The sequence below is a fragment of the Rattus norvegicus genome, chromosome 8, assembly GCF_021556685.1.
Source record: "Rattus norvegicus strain SHRSP/BbbUtx chromosome 8, alternate assembly SHRSP_T2T, whole genome shotgun sequence".
Classification (NCBI taxonomy): Eukaryota; Metazoa; Chordata; class Mammalia; order Rodentia; family Muridae; genus Rattus; species Rattus norvegicus.
Genome location: NC_141541.1, coordinates 81,348,456 through 81,368,398, shown reverse-complemented (window position 1 = coordinate 81,368,398; position 19,943 = coordinate 81,348,456). Strand labels below are relative to the sequence as shown.

Below are 19,943 nucleotides of genomic sequence, written 5' to 3'. Positions count from 1 at the left end.
AGGTTCTGGGATCTTTGGTCCTCACACTAACCTGCGAGCCATCACCCAGGCCCTGCACCAGCGTCTACAAAGGGACACGCACCTGGCTTTGCTTCGGTATATCAAGATGAGAACACAGATGAGGATACAGGTCAAGGCTATGCCAACGCCTACTGCAATGCCGGTCATTGACTTTTGGTCCAGGTGGTAATAGCCTGAATAAACTAGAGTGATAACATGTTTATTCAGCCAGAAGAAATAAAAAAACACATTCCACATATCATAGTTCAGATAGGTTGCTTTTCTATAATTTCTCATAGGGAAAGTTTGATAGTACATCTAAGCAGAAAAGTTATAAATCAATCACATAAGTCAACTCATTTCTCAATATTGAATATCAAGATACTATATCATCGAATAATGAACATTAACCTAGATTTTATTTACTTTTAAAGATTCACTATATTTTTAATTTGTGTCTAGCCTGAGTGTATGCACACATGTGTGCAGTTCCCACAGAGACCAGAAGGTGGTGTCAGGTCTCCCTGAAGCTGGGCACCAAACTCTGGTCCCCTGCAAAGGCTGTGAGCGCTCTTACCTGATGACTCATCTCTCCAGTCCCTGAGCACAGTGAATGACAAGCAAGGACAAGCAAGGACAAGTGTGCTTGCTCTCCTCTCCTCTCCCCCAACCCTATTGCAGTTACCTTCCTCCTGTTCTTAATTCTGACCTTCTGCTTCTCGCCTTCCTCCACATTAACCAGTGACTATTCTGTGGCTCTCAGACTAGATACAGCTGCTCTCCACTTCTCCAGAGAAAAGCAGCATGAGGTGTCTAGAGCTCTGGACTCCAGAGGCTCCCAGGGGACCCGGGAGGAGTGGGTGAGAGCTGGTGCTTAGCCACTTTTCCCCCTCTGTTCCAACTGTTTCTCTGGATAAAAACCACGTTGTGTCTGGGAGAGCTGTTTTTCTTAATGAAAGCCAGGCTCCTCCCAGCCTAAGTACCACAGCCACTTCTGCTGTTGGTTTCCTCGGAACCTCCCAGGGTGCCTCCACCCACAAGCCTTTAGCTCATCCAGCCCAGTGGCTCCACAGCTGGGGAAACAACTGGAAACACGGTGGTCTGGGAGCTGAAAGTTCATTCTGAGGTGATTTTCCCTCTGCCTTCTAAGTCCTGCAGCCTTACAACTCCACCAAGTGCAGGTTCAGGGGGGTGGCGACTATGGGGTCTGAAATCAAGTCTCAGGGAATGGAAAAGCCATCGACCGTGGCACTGTCCAGACCTTTGGCATCAGAAGAATCCAAACGCTTAGGCCTCTGGTTCGATTCTGAAGCGTCCTTGGGGAGGACGGCCAGCTCCACGGAATTTGAGAAGGGCCCTTCTCCCACCTCGTTGGAGGCTGAGATCTTGACAATGTACACGTTTCCTGCCACCAGGTTTTCCAGCAGAGCCATGGTTATTGCCCCTAGAAACGTCACAAATTAAATAAACGTTTACGGCTAGGCAAAACAAACATGAACCTGCACTTAAGAAGTATTTTAAATTTTAAAGAGGATACATTTTAAAAGTATTTTTCCCAGGGAGACCGGAGCGATGGCTCAGTCACTAAGTCTGTTTGCTGATCCTTCAGAGGCCTGAGTTCAATTCTTGGCACCTCCGTCAGGCAGTTCACAATCACCTGCAACTCCAGCTCAAGGGATTTGATGCCCTCTTCTGGACTCCAGTCACCCCCAAGCATGAGGCATGCACACACACATAAATAAAAATGGAAGCACACTTTCCTGATTATAGAAGTAACTTTTCATTGTGGGTCACTGGGAAAACAGAGAGATATAGATACACTGATAATTCCATTGTTGCTATTTTAATTATATGTGAATGTGTACAAATGAGCACAGATTTTTGATTGTTTGCTTTTCCAATAATAATAATAATAATAATATTTTTTTATTTCGTTCAGTATGGTGCTAGGATTGAACCCAGGTCCTTGTGCACGCTAAGCAAGCACTTTACTGCCGAGCTACATTCCCCACCCCCAAAACATATTGGCTGAATGCACTGTCATGTCTTAAAGTTTTCATTTAACATTGTACTATACATATTACAGACATCCCATAATGATCTCTACGATCTGGAGCCGTTTGTTTGCTTAGTTTTCTTTTATTTTTAACGATGTGTACATGTGCATGGAGATGGGGTAGGTGCATGAGTGCAGTGCCCACAGATGCCAGAAGGGGCATCCGCTCCCCCAGAGCCTGAGTTACAGGCAGTTATAAGCAGCTCTGATGCAGGTTCTGGACACCAAACTCAGATCTTCTGAAGAACAGTCTATCTTAACTACTGAGCCATCTCTCAGCCCTTAGAAGGAACTCTCTGAAACACAGCACAAAGTTGTGTTTGAATTTATAAACGTATATAAAATGTATGTAGGCTTCTTCTATGCTGTTTATTTATATTATAGATGCATGGCATTAAGAACACTTAATTATGGACATTTCAGTGCACACAGAAAAAGGCACAAGTAATGTGCCCAGATCCATGGTTATGATTAGACTTGAGAATTCCAGTGTAGGGCTAGTCTCTCTGTCTCAATTGTAATTGTTTAAACTGCTTGGGGTAACAGCTGTTTTAGATGATCATATTCTTCACACTCATGTTGTGCACGCTAAGCGAGCCCTCTACCACCAAGGGACACTCATGGCTCAGCAGTTAACAGTATATACTGCTTGTGCAGAGGACTAAACCCCAGCACCCATGCTAGGCGGCTCACAACTCTAACTCCAGCTCCAGGTGCTCAGAGCCTCTGGTCTCTATAGGCTCCTGCACTCACATGCACATGTCCCCATAAAGATACACATACATACACACAATTAAAAGTAATTTTTTTTTTCTCCCCGAGCTGGGGACCGAACCCAGGACCTTGCGCTTGCTAGGCAAGCGCTTTACCACTGAGCTAAATCCCCAACCCCTTAAAAGTAATTTTAACTGGGTATGGTGTCACACAGCACTGCAGGGGCAGGGGCAGGGGCAGGGGCAGGGGCAGGGGCAGGGGCAGGGGCAGAGGCAGAGGCAGAGGCAGAGGCAGAGGCAGAGGCAGAGGCAGAGGCAGAGGCAGAGGCAGAGGCAGAGGCAGAGGCAGAGGCAGAGGCAGGTGAATCTCTGTGAGTTTGAGGCCAGCCTGGTCTACAAAATGAGTTCCAGGACAGCCAGGGCTATAGAGAAACCCCATCTTCAAGAAAAAGAAAAAAAAAAAAAAACACAAAAATTTTAAATGAGAGAGAACACAAGTATTTTCCAAATGTCGAATGTATCTTTTAGCAGCTGATTACATTTCTAAAATGGAAACACAGGTTTCCGTGGGAACCACAGAGGCTGGCGATCCCTCACAGGTTAACTCTTCTTAAGGCATTTCATTACATTGCCGTTGAGCACGCGCTGTTTGTATGTGGCTGTGCTCCCACTGGCATGGGTGTGGAGCTCAGAGGGCAGCTGGGAGTATCTTCCCTTCTTCCACCACATGGGTGGCAGGCACTGAACTCAGGTCTTCAGGCTTGGTGACCAGACCCAGGCCAGCAAGATTCTCAGCAGTTAGAACCCTGCCGCCAAGGCTGGCAAGCTGACTTTGATCTCGGGACCCACATTGTGGGAGAACTAACTCCCTCTAATTTCCACTGTGGTGTGCACTCCCCACCCCATAGACACACGCTAAATAAATTAAAATGTTTAAAAAAAGATGGGGGGGCTGGGGATTTAGCTCAGTGGTAGAGCGCTTACCTAGGAAGCGCAAGGCCCTGGGTTCGGTCCCCAGCTCCGAAAAAAAAAAGAACCAAAAAAAAAATAAATAAATAAAAATAAATAAATAAAAAATAAAAAAAAGATGGGGTTTGGGGATTTAGCTCAGTGGTAGAGCGCTTGCCTAGCAAGCGCAAGGCCCTGGGTTTGGTCCTCAGCTCCGGAAAAAAAAAAAAAAAAAAAAAAAAAAGACAAAATAACAAAAAAAGATGTCCGTGCTTATGTGCCTAAGATCTGTCCTCTCCAAAGGTAATCATCAAAGTCAGCCATAAAGCTGTCCCAGCAGCAATGTGCCAAGCGTTCCTGGTGTGGGGAGGGAGTGTTCTTTTCTCCGGATGCAGAGGGACCTACAGCAGCTCCAGAAACCTCACAGGGGTGTGCTGCAGTCAACCACAAAGCCATGGCTGGCTTTCCCAGAGCACTTACTAGGGTGTACCTCGATAAGCAAGGGATGCGTGGGCAGTCCTACAGGTGAGATCCTGGTACAGGGGCCACTCGCCAGGTCACACGGTGTGAACTGGCCCAGCCACCAGTGGCAGTGCCAGAAGCCCCAACGGGACTTGTTGTTTTCTTGTTCTCGGGTTTCAGGTTGGCCCGAGGAGAGTGTGAGTTACTTGAGTAAAGCAACTGCTGAATAAACACACCAGGAAGCCCAGCTTAGAAGCAGGAAGTCTGTACTGTGGGCCTTAGATGTAGGTAGACGCATTACAAAACAAAGATGTACTGTGACAAGTTAAAATTAGCCGGAGGACCAATCCAAGTTCTTCATAAGTGGAGGTAAAAATAAAGCTCCCCTTCTATCATTAAATATATTTAATCTTTCAAAATGCTCGGCAAAACTTATCACTACCAGAAGCAAAACTTTCATTTAATTAAAAACGTTTTGGTGGGCTGGAGACGCATTGGTTAAGAGCCTTGAATGCTCTTCTAGAGGTCCCAGGTTCAATTCCCAGCACCCACATGGCAACTCATAGTTGTCTGTAACTCCAAGATCTGACACCCTCGTACAGACATATATGTAGGCAAGGCTGACCCTGAGCTCCTGATCCTCCTGCCTCCACATCGCAAGGGCTGAGATAGAGTCATGCACTCCCGTAACTAGTTTTATTCAGTGCTGAGGACTCATGCCAGGCAAGCCCAATTAAGTTAGATTCTGTAAGCGAATCCGCAGTGTATGTATACACACTCTTTCTGTCCATTATGATTTCAGTTTTACATACACAAAAAGAAAATGGAGTACCATTCTTTCCCCATGAGCACGTGAGGTTTGTGGGTGGGAGTCAGAGGTCAACTTGGAGGACTGCTCTCTCCTTCTGCCCTGTGGGTTCTAGTGGCCATCTTTAGTGACAAGTTCCTTCACCTGATGGCCCATCTTGCCAGCCCACTGTCATATGTATCTTAGTTCTCAAAAAATTCAAATTCTTGGTCTAGTTGCTATTAAATATGAACATAAATATGTATCAACTTGTACATATTAAAGATTATCTGCTGGGCAGATCTCTTAGTTCAAAGCCATCCTGGTCTACAGAGTGAGTTCCAGCACAGCCAGGGCTACACAGAGAAACCCAGTGTTGAAAAACAACAACAACAACAACAACAACAACAACAACAACAAAATATTATCAGGCATGACAAAATCCTTATTGGTTTTGCATTCTCCCACCATCCTAAAACTGCTGTGTTCAGACACAAAAGACAGTTTTCCATTTTAAGTTCTTCTCTATCCCAAGCTGCATTCCTTGCTTTTAGAGTAATTGTAGGTTGATTCTTCCACATTTTCTCTCTCAAAGAAACGGGACTCTATTGCTTTTCCTCACACCATTTACTTGTTCTTTCTGAAACAGGGCATTAACTATGAAGAAAGCTCTCTGCATTTAACACATGACAAAAGCTTCTCACAGAATGTTCCTGAAAATCTCACCAAGAGGCATCCAGATCCTGTTCTCCTGCACACAATTACGTAGTTAGGAAGGCTCGCACAGATGCAAAAGCCTGCAATTACCGCCCACGTCTCCACGGAGCCAGAAATGAGGTAAGATATTCATTTCTGAGCTCTTTCCTAAACTCCTCAACAGGTCAATTTGAAAATTGGCAGAGGAAATTCCTGCTTCCTTTTGGGAAGGTAAGAAGGAAGAATTTAAAGCTACGTGCTCAAGGCACTCCTTATTAATATTCATGGCACCTCGTTAAATCAGATTTGTCATTTGTCCAAGTGTTGTGTGAATGAACCATCTTGGAAATGAGAGACTGAAACAGAATTGTGGTAGGGGGTAGGGAGACCCTCAAAGGTTAAAAAGGCTGCTCTTCTAGAAGACCCCATGCCAGGCAGTCAACAACTGCCTGCCACTTCAGCCCCGGGGGACTCAGCATCTCCCCTGGCCTCTGCAAGCACAGGACACATGTGGCAGAGACACAGAGATAGAAATAGAGGTAAATAAATCTAACACAAAACATATGCTAGAGCGTGAAAAATGGCAAAGAGGTTAAAGATGCTTGCTACCAAATGCTATAAACAAAGTCTGATCCTCAAGCCCCACAGAGGATCCCCCTCCCCCCTCAGAACCAAGATTCACCGAATCAATAAGAAAATGGGACAACTGCTTGACCCTCTAGAGGGGTCTCTGAAGCTGTTGAAGGAGACAACAATGCGACATAATTGCCAAATCCTATCAAATCTCCTCAGTGGCTGATTAGGGCTGGGCTGATTAGAACAGAAAACATGGATCTCCAGCCAGCACAAGGTTGGAGAGAGAGCTCAGCAGTTAAGAGCACTGGCTGCTCTTGCAGAGGACCTGGGCTCCTTTTCCAGCACCCCATGTGGTGGCTCAAAAACTCCATTTCTAAGAGATCTGTTGCCCTCTTCTGGCCTATGTGAAGAACTGCACCCATATGCACAAACCCACAGGAACACATAACTAAAAATAAATTTAGAAATTTAAAAAAAAGCTAGATGGTGGCGCTATACACCTTTAATTCCCAGCACTTGGGAGACAGAGGAAGTTGGACCTCAGAGGAAGTTGGAGTTTGGGCTAGCTTGGTCTACAGAGCGAGTTCCAGGACAGCCAAGGCAACACAGAGAAACCCTGTCTCCAAGAACAAAACCAAACAAAACCAAACGAAAAAAGGTGGGGTTGCATTGGGCTGGAGAGATGGCTCAGTAGTTAGGGCACTGGCTGCTCTTCCAAAGGACCCAGGTTCAATTCCTAGCATCCACATGACAGCTCACAACTGTACCAGTTCCAGGGAATCTAGTACTTTCACACAGACAGGTATTCAGGCAAAATATCAATGCACATAAAATAAAAATAAATAAATAAAATATTTTTTAAGAAAGAAAAAATTACAATCTCTAAGTTTTTGTTTTTTTCCCCTTGAGATAGGCTTGGGCCAGCCAGCAAGATGGCTCCATGGGCAAAGGGGCTTACTGAGGGGCTTACTGAGCAACCCCGGCGACCTGGAACCTATGCCAAAGGCTGGACGTGGCTGCAGCATTTGAAACTCCAGCACTCCTACCAAGAGATGGGACGTGGACACAGAAGTGACTGAAAGCTCTTAGGACAGCTATCTTGAAGCATGCAGAAGCGAAACCAAGCGAGAACAATGTGGAAGGCAGGAACCAACTCCTGAAAGCCGTCCCCTGACCTTAGTATACGCACTAAGGCACATGCATGTCTGCGCTCACACACATACAATAAATAAAGTAATTAAATTACGTGGACAGCTGCCTTGCCAACGCCCTCTGAACAGAACTGAAAACTCAGGAACAATTTATTACTTCCTACATACCAACACAAATTCAGTGCGGACTCCGTATCAGTTCCCTTCGTCTCCCCGGGGACACTGGTAACTTACTGTCATCATCCTCAATAATTGTTCACACTCACCTTCTCGATGTAGGACCTGCCACTCGCCGGCGATCCAGGCCTTCCTGGACGCATACAAGATGGTGTAGCGCGTCACCACTGTCTCTGGGCCATCTGGGGGTTTCCAAGAGACAAGGGCAGTGTCATCTTCTATCAGCGTCACCTTCACCCCCACTGGGGGGCCTGTGGGTGCTGCGGGAACACGAGAGTGACAGTGTGTGAGCAGGATTAGAGGGGCTATAATCACCCCAGTGCTGGCTGACAGATAGAGGAGTCTGAACAACCGGAAACGACGGCATTTTTGAGGTTCACTGTGCTAAAAGGAAATAGCTGAGACTGGCCTTTCTGCCTCTACCTCCTGGGAGCCGGGGTCAGGTGTATGCCATTCTGCCAGGTTTATGAGGTGCTGGGATAGACCTAAGGGCTTTGTGCATGCTGGGCGGTCACCGAGCATTCTACCCGTTGAGCTCTAGCTCCAATCTTAATTTCACTTTCAGGCTTAAAACACTTCTTTTTTAAAAATCATAAAGAGGGGGGACTCTAGATGGGTGTGTACCGGGGGGTCTGCAGGATAAGGTTTTTAGGACCTTTGAAATATTACTGTTAAACTACAGATTAGAGTGGTTTACAGCAGTAGGGTACTTGCCTAGCGAGTGAGGCCATTAGGAAGACTTCCTGACACGGAGAGGGAAGGGGAGGGACAATTATTTTGTCATCCATTAAGTTCCCATAGGTACTGACTCTGAACTGCAGCCTCTACTAAAATGTTTACAATAACCTTATCCAGAAGGCTCGAAGCAGATGCTCTTGAGACTAAAGCATTAATTTCCCAAGACACCAGGAATCACTGTGCTTATAGAACAGACTCTAAAAATAATTTTGCCAGTGAACATCAGTGAGATCCCAGAACATCGGCTGACCCATGTTTAATGAACGCTCAGAGTGTGAAGGGTCAGATGGGTCTGGCACTGTGCTTTTGTAGAATATTGTCAAAAGCACAGCAGACCCAGGGGCAGTGGGGCCAGGAGTCAGCACTGACTCATGCATGGCACTGGACACAGCACCACGGGAAGGAAAAGGGGTTGTGAGGTGAGTTCCCAAGAACATAACCAAGCTTCTTCCATTTTCAGTGAGCTAAGGCTGAGGCTTAAGCGTCATGATTGAGTGAAAAAAAAAAATTAGAGAGGAGCCCCAGAGGGACAGAACTTAAAATTCACTTGCTTTTAGTTTTCCTAGAAGGAAAAAAAAAAAGCCTTAAATATATTGAAAAAATTCAAAATGTAGCAAAACAAAGAAGCACCAATCCGCTGGTCAGTGTTTGGGACAGTGCTGCTCTCAAAGTGGCATATGGACTTCCGTTCTTCTAATCTCGGGTTGCCCCTGCCGCCTTATGGAGATGAAGATAAACTTCAATTTCTAAGTCTCCTGCCTCTGCCTCTCAAGTGTGCAGTGGCAGGCACGTGTCACCCCTATGTTTATTCTAAGTGACACATATACTTTAAAATGTATCCTGAAAGTAGCTTTGGTTTTATTGATTGATTTGTTGGTTTTGGTTTTTTTTTTTTTTTTTTTTTTTGGTTCTTTTTTTTTTCCGGAGCTGGGGACCGAACCCAGGGCCTTGCGCTTCCTAGGCAAGCGCTCTACAACTGAGCTAAATCCCCAACCCCTGGTTTTGGTTTGTTAAAGACAGGAGTGGTAGCACACACCTGTAATCCCAGCACTCAGGAGGCCTTGGAGCAGACAGATCTCTATGAGTTTGAGGCCAGCCTGGTCTACAAACCAAGTTTCAGGACAGTCAGGGCTACATAGTAAGACCTGTCATTAAAAGAATATTAACAAGGGGGCTGGAGAGATGGCTCAGTGGTTAACAGCACTGACTGCTCTTCCAGAGGTCCTGAGTTCAATTCCCAGCAACCACATGGTGGCTCACAGCCATCTGTAATGAAATCTGATGCCCTCTTCTGGTGTGTCTGAAGACAGCTACAGTGTACTCAAATACATAAAATAAATAAATCTTTAATAAAGGAAAAAACAAAAACAAGACACAACAACAACAATAAAATGAACCATAAAATCCAAAGGATAAGCCCCTGAGGGAAGCTGCAGGCTCTACCTTCCGGCAGTGTGGTGTGGTAGACCACGGGACTCCAGGGACTGGAGAGCTGATCCACGTGCAGTCGGACAGCGAACTCATACTTGGTGTTTGGTTCTAGTCCTTGAACCAGCATGTGGGTTTCTGATCTGTAGTGAGGATTAAGGGGGTTGTTAACACCGGTAACATATTTCCAGTAGTCAGTGAAGAACAGTTTTCAGAACTGAGTTGGAACTCCAGACATTTTACATTATCGGCTCTGAAATCAGTGCTCTCAGCTGAAGCCCATGCTGAGCCCAGGTCCGTAAGAAGCTTGAGCAGCCAGGACCTTGAAGGGAAAAAACCCACAAAGACAAGCTACATACGTTTGCAGGTAGAGAACCAGAGAGGCGTTCTGCAGGCCAACGGGGTTACAGCGGATGGTGTAGTTAATGACTTGGGCGGTGGTGAACGCAGGCCTCCTCCAGTGCAGGAAGATAGAAGAGGAGGTATTAGCCTTCGCGTACAGATGGTGGGGTGGCGGTGGCGGAGGGACCATGCGGTCACGGACAGCTATGGAGAAATGCAACATGAATTTACTGCAAGGGTTAGTGCTGTAGATAAGATCAGTGTAAGTAGGAGAGGGTTCTACTGTAGGTGGATCTGATGGTTTTCTCCCACCAGTCTCTAAATGGTCTAACCCTGACTCACTCAAACTAACCATAGTGGTCACAGTGGTCTATCTCTGACTCATCCAAATTAATAAAAGTTAGCATAAGGCATCAAATGCTTAAATGATTATTGAAAAAAATAGCTCTAGATAATCATGATAGCACAGGTCTTTAATCCCACCCCTGGGATGGCAGAGGTACACAGATCTATGTGAGTTCAAGGCCAGCCTGGTCTACATAGTAAGTTCCAGAAAAGTCAGAGCTATCCAGTGAGAACCTGTCTTGAAAAACAAAACAAAAACAGTCCTGTGTGGTGGCAGATCCCTTTAATCATCTTAGAAGGCAGGGGCAGGTAGATCTCTGAGTTCAAGGCCAGCCTGGTCTACATAACAAGTTCCAGAACAGCCAGGGCTATACAGTGAGATCCTATCTCAAAAAATAAAATAATAAAAAAAAAAGCTACTCCCTCACACCAAAATCCCTAATAACAAAGCAGATTGAAAAGCAAGGTGCTAGTCACAGGCAGAGAAAGCCAGAGCCAGAAGCACAACACACAGAAGCAATTAGAAACGAATGGCCTCAGGGGAGAAGCAGACAAAGGGAAAATAGGTGTGCAGGTGACCCACGCGTTTTCCCCAGCTAATCTCTGCCGTTCGTCTGCTTGCGAGCACAAGGTACTTAGAATTTAAACACCCCACTTTTACTGAGTAGCCACTAATTCAAGATGTGCCCAGCAGCTTGAAGGATATAAAGAAATTAGCCCCCACCTAGTCTTCAAGTAGTAGGGAAACTGAATTTCAAACAAGGGGTGGGTGGGTATGTGGGGGGCTGTGAGCCACAGAGGAAAGCCGTGTGGTTGTCACTCACACACGCATCCGGGAGTACTGACGGTCTGGTCGGCCTGGTAGCCATCTTCCAGATTGTTGTAAGCCAGTAGCCTCACATGGTATTTTCTTCTGGGGTCTAGAAAGGAAACCAGCAGCAATAATTCGGATCAGCCCTCTGGCTGTGAGCAGAAACCCCAGCAGAAGTGTAGGTTTGGGATGAACACCCTTCAAAGACATGACAGTTCTCACAACAATGAACCTTTCTTTCCCCTCATCCCAAGGCTCTTCCTGCTCACTATCTGCAGCAACACGGCCACTGGGACTAATTATCCTCAAAGTTAATGCATTCAACCCAGTTTCAAACAACCACAAACACTCCTCCTCAAATAACCAAATTTTCATTACATCTTTTATCTTTATTTTCCTTTAAAATTTTTAAATTGCATTTTCACTTCTTCATTTTGTATGTCCGTATGTCCATGTTACACACACACACACACACACACACACACACACACACACACACACACACCCCTTTGAGAGTCAGGATGTCTCCTGCCTCTCTGGGTTCTGGGAACCCATTTCACCAGGCTTGGTAACAAGCACCTTCACCTGCCAAGCCACCCCACTGGCCTTCTTCATTTACATTTTTAAGGACAGGGTCTGGCCCAGGTTAACTTCAAATTCATTATGTACCCCAGGTTAGATTTAAATTCCCCACACAGTCCAGGCTGGCTTGGAGTTCTATCCGGTCCTGCCTCAGTTTCCCCCTCCATCGTGGATCCCCAAAAGTTATTTTATGCAGACATGTTTTGAGGAGACGATTATATTCGAGAGTAGCATTTCTTCCCTCAGAGTTAAGAACATTGAAACAAACGCCCTTCTGTAGAACCTCTGAGTATTTCTAAGTGAGTCTCCAAGAAACTTTCAGCTTCAATTCCATATATAATTCAAGAGAGGTGAGCTGGAGCACCCTCTACTGGTGTTAGTTAGCTACTACAACATCAACATGAAACCCAGCCCACACTCATGAATATTTTTCATTTTTCCTTAAGCAAATGAAACACGTTCTCACTCATAGCGGACAGTTGAGAAGTTCATAGCTACCTCGAGGGCACAAAGTAAAAAGGAAGTAAAAAAAATCTTGAAAATGAATCCATAGTGAATTCAAGCACTTAAAACTTGGGGGAAAAAAAAACAATACATCTGTGAAATTCCAAAGTAATGTTTAAAATTTTACATCTCTACTGATAAATATATTTTAGAATTTAGAAACTGATAAATATACTCTAATACATTTTAAAAGATGCTCTGGTCAGGCAAGAAGGCTTAATGGGTAAAGGAGCTTGCAATCCCCGGGATCCATCCACGTAGGACAGAAAACACTGCCTCAAAATAGAAAACATCTCTGTAAGTTCAAGGCTAGCCTGGTCTACAAAGGGAGTTTTAGGACAATTGGAACTACAAAGAGACCTTGTCTCTAAAAACCAGAAAACAACAACAACAAAACAAAAATAAAGTCACAACAAAAATACCCAAGTAAATAACCGAAAGATGGGAAAAGAGTCCCCTCATCAAAAACAACAACAACAAAGAAAGGACTTCCTTTCAGGTGCACTTTATTCCCGGTTTATAAGCTATTTTATAAGCTATGCACAAAAGTGGTAAGGAGGAGGCGCAGGGCCATATAGAGCGGATCTGAAAACTGGGAATTCGTGGATAGGTATGTGTGCCCCACTCTGTCCCCCTTTGAGGTGGCCTGATTAAGAAGCTCATGCTGGCCTTGAACCCACAATTCTCCCATCTCAGCCTCCCAAGTGCAGTATTTAAAGGAATACACTCCCACTCTCAGTCTAGACCATGAATCTATGATAAAGCATGGAGCCTCTAAGCTTACATAAATACATCTTCCAAAAAATTGTCTCTTTCAACCAATTTCAAAGCAGAAAACGCACACGCATGCGCGCGCGCGCACACACACACACACACACACACACACACACACACACACACACCCCTGAGAGTTACCAGGCAATGAGATTTATCAGCTAAAGAGAAAAACATAAAGCTCCTTTAGGGACAGAAGGGAGAGCACAGACTAATAAATTCAGCGTGGAGAACTCACATTTGAAACAGAAGCAAACACTGAGACTAGACCCGGACCCCATAAAACAGTTCAAGTCCTAAACCTGAGTTCTGCAGACTACCCCCTCAGGTGGCGAGGCAGAGAGGAAGCTCCCACTAGGATGCTGTTTACAAATGGCTACCTGGGCTGTCACAGCCCTGCTGCAGTTAAGTATGGCCACTTACACAGTGCTTGGTTTCATGACACTCAGCAAACTTCGTCATTTGAGGTGGTTTGGGGAGGACCCTCAGAGTGAGGAAAGCAACCACAGGACAGTGTAGGCTTTCTCAGGAAAGCAGGAAGTGGGAGGAGGGACATAGTAAGAACACACCGTGGGCATCTCCACTTCTAGCACCCGCATCAGGTCAGGCCTAAGCGCTGGTATACAATGCAGCTCTGCTGGGTGTGGTGGTGCACACCTTCAGTCCCACCACTAGGGGGTCAGAGGTGGATCTCTAAATTCACAGTTAGCAGGTCTACAAAGCAATTCCAGGACAGCCGAGGCTGCGCAAAGAGACCGTCTCAGAAACAAACCCAAAAGCCCCGCCAGCTCTATAGGACTGACGCCCTCTCCTGGCCTCCACAGGCACCTGCATACACACACACACACACAGACACACACACACACACACACACACACACACAGCGCACACACAGTGCACACACACGGCAGATACACACATGGCAGACACACACACACATGGCACACACACACACATACACGTAAAAATAAAATTAAATACCTTCTTATAATCTGCTTTAAAAGTTGAAAATGTATAAAAATAATGGATCAGGGTGAAAAGCCCAAATAATTCAACTTACTATAAATTTAATTCTGTTTTTAAATCAATCAATAAATATACTTATTTATTATATATAAGTACATTGTAGCTCTTGTGAACCACCATGTGGTTGCTGGGATTTGAACTCAGGACCCCTAGGAAAAGCAGTCAGTGTTCTTAACCACTGAGCCATCTCTCCAGCCCTAATTCTAATTTTTTTTAGAAAAGATTTTACTTATTGTACTTATGTGAGTACACTGTAGTTGTCTTCAGACACACCAGAAGAGGGCATTGGATCCCATTACAGATATGGTTAATGGGAATTGAACTCAGGACCTCTGGAAGAACAGTCAGTGCTCTTAACCCCTGAGCCATCTCTCTAGCCCTCTAAATGTTTTTAATAGTGTGTGTGTGTGTGTGTGTGTGTGTGTGTGTGTGTGTGTGCATGTGCACGCACACCACAGAATACACATAGAGGCCAGAGAACAACTTTGTGGAATTACAGCTGTCCTTCCACCATTACAGCTGTCCTTCCACCTTAACTGAGATTCTGCTCAAACCCTGCTCTCCAGGTCTGAATGGAAGGCTAAGCTTTAGCCATGTTATTGGCCCCTAAACGTTTTGGTTAATAATGGATCAGCACTGGAGCATAAGCTTACCCAGTGAGGGTGACTGTGGCCTCTAGTCACATGAACGTACCTCTTCTTTTCTAAGGATCCACCTCCAGGCCAGGAGGGCCCTGGCCTGCTTCTGAGGTGAGTCCTGTGTCTTTCCTCTGCAGGCTCTGGGCCTCGATTGTCTTCCTTCCTGACTCCTTCTCTCCACAAGCTCATCTATTTGGACTATTAGTCACAGGAAGCAGAGTCACAGGCATCACAGAGGACCAGAGGCCTGGCTGGCTGACCAAGAGAGAGCTCCCAGGTATCAGGTAAATGTTGACAGAATGTCTGTCAAAAGTTAGGAATGGTCTGAGACTCGAGGGCTAAAAAGACAATCTTGCTTTTACTTTGACCCTTTATACTAGTATTTCTTTTTATCTATGTACATGTGTGTGTCTCTGTATGTGTATGCCAGGTACCACTGGAGGCAGGAAGTGGGTGTCAGAACCCCGAGAGCTGGGGTTGCAGGCATTGGGAGCCTCCTGACATGGAGGACAGACTTAGGAGTTCCCTGGAAGAACAGCGGGTACCTTTAACTGCTCTAAGTCATTTCTCCAGCCCTTGCTTTTCCTTAAGATATTCTGTCACATTGTATGTTTTATTTCGTGTGCATGTGTACATATGTGTAGGTGCACACATGCCACGGTGAACAGCCATGTGGTTCTGGGGTCACACTCAGGCTGTTAGTCTTCCCATCAGATGCTTTAACCACTGAGCCATCTTGCCAGCTTCTGCTTTCGTGGGGAATACACCAAAGGAGATACTAAATAAAAACCCACGTTCTTCTACATGTGGTGGTGCACACACTCAATCCCAGCACCCAGGAGGCAGAGGCGGAGGCAGACAGAACTCTGAAGCTGGAGAGCCTGCTCTACAAGGCACATTCCATGCCGGCCAGGGCCACACAGTGAGACCATGACTCAAACTGAAACAAAATACGCACAGACATTCTATAGGAGTTACTAGTTATATAGATCCAAGCAAGTTCCTCTCCGTCTAAACCTTACTTATTTCCACTAGGAAGATGGAGATACAAGGGGACCTCACCGATAGACATTATATGATTATCAAGTGAAATTAGCCTGTTAGAACACTCTGCACTCCCTGGGAATTGATGAACACACAGCCTGCTACTGCTGCTAGGTGAGGGAAGTGACAAGAAAGAGAGAAGGTGGTCCCTGCACTGCAAACGGAAACAGGGTGGGCACAAAGCCTCAGCTCGGTTTATCACAAATCATCTTTCGGGGTGTTTAAAGACCGAAGACATCTGCTTATATAAAGCTGGTCCAGAGTCCAGGATAGCAGGAAATTAGCAAGGAGCAAATCCTCAAGCTGAGCTCAATTCACTGCCCTCATCAGCTTTCCCTGGCACGCAGGGCAGGTAACAGTTCCCTGCTGTGTCTGACATGCATGTAAGAGTAAGAAGTGTAAGAAGGTCAACAGGAAGAGCGTGGCTTTCCCACTCTCCCAAATGAGTCATGGCAGCTCTCATTTAACAGCCCTGAAGACAATAAACGAGTTGGAAAGCAAGCCAGTGGATGTGTTCCCAACTAAAGAAAGGCAAAGTATTTCATAAGAGGGGAAGCATTTGAGGGTTAGCACTAGAAACAGCAAGCAGATGGACCCCAGATTAATCCAATCTGTTAGCTATATCCGGATTTTAGAATTAGTTAATTGTATTCAAGTTAGAAGAAAAGCAGAGGCCAATAGAGTGCTAGTTTCTACAATAGCAAAACTGTCATAAGCCGGTACTCGGTGGGACTAATTCCACTCAGTCCAATACCACCTTAATGAAATATGACTTAACAATAATGGAGTGCTAACACATCTCTTTTCCCCTTTAATTTGTATCCTATTTTATTCATGTGTCTGTGTATGGGTATAAGTGGATTTGTGCATGTATCCTTGGAAACCATTAGTGGGTATTAGCTCTCCTAGAGCTGGAGTTACAGGTAAGGTTGTGAAGCACACAGCGTGGTTGCTGGGAGCCAAACTAACTTGGATTCTCTGACATGCAGGCGAGCTCTTTTTTTTTTTTTTTTTTTTTTTTGGTTCTTTTTTTCGGAGCTGGGGACCGAACCCAGGGCCTTGCGCTTCCTAGGTAAGCGCTCTACCACTGAGCTAAATCCCCAGCCCTTTTTTTTTTTTTTTTTTTTTGGTTCTTTTTTTTTTTTTTTTCCCCCGGAGCTGGGGACCGAACCCAGGGCCTTGCGCTTCCTAGGCAAGCGCTCTGCCACTGAGCCAAATCCCCAACCCTGCAGGCGAGCTCTTAACTGCTGGACTGTGTCTCTGGAACAACAACTGCATTATTACATTATCTATTAAAGATTTTGGTACCATATGCCCATTTTTTCACTGTGGCGTGCCCCGCTAAAATGCTTGCCTTTCTCCAGTTTTATTAGAAAAACCTGCAACTTTCTCGTAGCACCACTAGGTGGCGCGTGCATGTGAGTCCACCAGGAGAGTGATGCTGGCTCTGTACTGGAATGGGAGGGACTCAGACACCAACTGATTTTAACAGGCCAATGAAAGAAGGTCCAACGGAATTCAGCTGCTGAGTAAATTTCACCAAACCACAGTCTGAATTAACTATCAAGGAGTAAAACATAAAGGCTGGGGGCTAGAGAGATGGCTCAGCGGTTAAGATCACTGCTCTTTCAGAGAACCTAAACTTTTGTATCCAACACCCACATTGGTAGTTCCCAATCATAACTCCAGCTCCAGGGGATCCAATCCCTCCTTCTTCTTTTTTTTTTTTTTTTTTTTGGTCTCTGCAAGTATCTGTGCATATGTGTATGTACGCAACACACACACACACACACACACACACACACACACACACACACGAGTCCAGGATTAAGCCTATATAAATTTGGATCATGGTATCACCTATAAAGGGATTAAAAGTGTTTATACTGTAAAATATTCAGAAAAACACTTGGCTTGTGCTGGCTGCTATACAGCAAACGTGCAGGGTAGAGAAACAGCTTGGGCACTGGGGATTCGGGTTCAGGCCTAAGTGGCACTGTTGCTGTGGGAGTCGCTGTTTCCTCCTCAGCACCGTCTGCAAGGTTAGAACACCAGATATTAAGGAATTGTGACAACAGTAGAAAGAGATACCATGCAAGATAAGCCTAACTGATGCAAAGTCATTTGCTAAAGCTCGGGACAGTATTTACAAGTGGGAACAACTAGTTCTAATTCTAATTCAGCACAAAGAGGCATCAGAGAGGTGGCATTTGAGAAGCTGCCCCTTAGAAGACGTGGGAAGGAGAGGGCCAGGAGATGAGTGTGGACCAGTGATGCAGGAGGACAGGTTTGCTGTAGTGAGGTTAAATGAGAGATGGTCAGGCTGGGGACAGACCGGGGAGAGCGGCGAGCAGCCAGGCTGGGCATTGCAAACTGTATTGTAAACACACACAAGGTGGCCGGCTACATGGGCTTGTTGAGAAGCACTGAGAGGCAGCTAGAAATCTCCCTATTTCACCCTGGGGTAACCAACACAAATGGAAGAGGACTCGGGTGGCAAAGGGCTGCTGACTTTCAACTTCTAGGCTAGGCATCCCTGCCACAGCTGCCTCAGCCCTGTCTCCAGGCTAATCTGATAATCTGAAGGGAGCACTTTCTCAATTAAGGGCTTTTTTCCCTCTCAGATTGAAGTTAAAACAAACAAACACCTAACTAGCACAAAAAGTCAGGAATAAAATACTTTAAGGAGAAAACATTTAGGGCCATGCACTGGGGACAGGAGATGGTGATTCCAGCCTGGGATGCACAACTGATACCTTGTCTCAAGAGTAAAAGAAAAAAAATGAATAATTTTTTTGTTTGTACGTTTGATTTTTTGTTTTTGTTTGTTTGTTTTTTAAGAAAGTATATCTGTGCTGCCCAGACTGTCCTGGAACTCTCTTTGGAGACTAAGCTGGCCTTGAGCTCACAGAGATTCCCCTGCCTCTCTGCCTCCTGAGTGCTGGAACTAAAGATGTGCACTACCACAGCCAGCTCTCCACTAAACGGTTTTTAACAATCCCAGTTCTGTGAGTTCTGATCATCGGTCTATTTTTGCACTTTATTTAAACCTACAAAATGCAAACTGTAGCAGGCTGGCTTAGTAGGAAGTTTTCACTCTATATTTCTCCCAAACACCACCAAGTTCCCTCCCCACCCCCACCCCGGGATGGCCAAAGTACTGATGGGCACCCGGCTCAAACCGCATGAACGGTGCAGCAAGGCCAACCCTTTGGCTTGCATCCTGGAAAACCCACACCAGAAAACAATTATTGACGAAGCCCTGGGCTGCGGACCAAAGATACAGATAAGCCAGGGTTAGGAAGCCAGCCTTTGTTTCCTGCGCTGGCTGCTTGTTCATGAGGCCTCAGGATCTTCCAGGAGAGCCAGAGGTCAGGGTTTGATAAAATTAGGAGAAAACCTGAGGTCAAGACCATGAAAAAAACCCCCACAGGAGCGGAGCAGTCGCCCTTCCAGCCGCCTCTCACATTTAAATCTAAGGTGCGGGAGAGTTTTAATTGCCATTTTCTATGGAAAACTCCCAGGTGGTGGGAAAAGTAATCCCCCCCTCTCCCTCCTCCACATCAAAGGAAGAGGAAGTAACCCTCTAGACCTGAGCCTCTGTCCGCGTTAATCTTCAATTAACAAACCAGCTCGCACTGGAGTGGCCCCATGAAGCACCCTCAAGAAAATAGTGTTGCTTTAAAATCACGATGTGTGCTTTAAGGTATCTAGTTCTACGTCTGCTGGGGATTTCTCATTCCTGGTGATAAATGGATACAAACGTGTTTGGTACTGAGAGTGAAAAGCGCGTGTGAGGCTTCATAGCTTTACAGTGGCTGTTTTAACTATACGGAAGCTAACACATCCATATATGGTTCTGAGGTCCGATTAACTTAGGTGTGTGGCTTTTTATTTCTAAGGGTTTTATATTTAAATAAAGCATGTGGTGGGGGTAAAGTTTTTAGTAAGAAAATAAGGAGCGCTGTTTTAAAACTCACCACGTATTGCTTTGCATTACTTACCCAAGGGGCCCCCAGAGAGAGCATGCTGGTAGCAGCCACAATATGCCTCAATTAAGACAGCTTCAGAGCCTAAGAGAGTCAGGCCAGAATGTTTTCAAAGGTAAAGGGTGCTCTCAAACTTCCCTGGCCCGAGGTCAGCTC

General features: G+C 45.5%; 1 protein-coding gene across 2 annotated transcripts in view; it reads right to left on the bottom strand.

The window, feature by feature from the left end:
* Prtg (protogenin) overlaps nucleotides 1–19,943 on the bottom strand; it is a 109,638-nt gene that overhangs the window by 12,404 nt on the left and 77,291 nt on the right. For both annotated transcript variants that reach the window (XM_087562204.1, NM_001037651.2), the window contains 6 exon segments: nucleotides 11,244–11,339; nucleotides 10,092–10,278; nucleotides 9,748–9,875; nucleotides 7,656–7,826; nucleotides 1,262–1,444; nucleotides 83–203 (listed from right to left, as the gene is read on the bottom strand). In XM_087562204.1, the coding sequence (XP_087418330.1) occupies nucleotides 83–203; nucleotides 1,262–1,444; nucleotides 7,656–7,826; nucleotides 9,748–9,875; nucleotides 10,092–10,278; nucleotides 11,244–11,339 (886 nt within the window).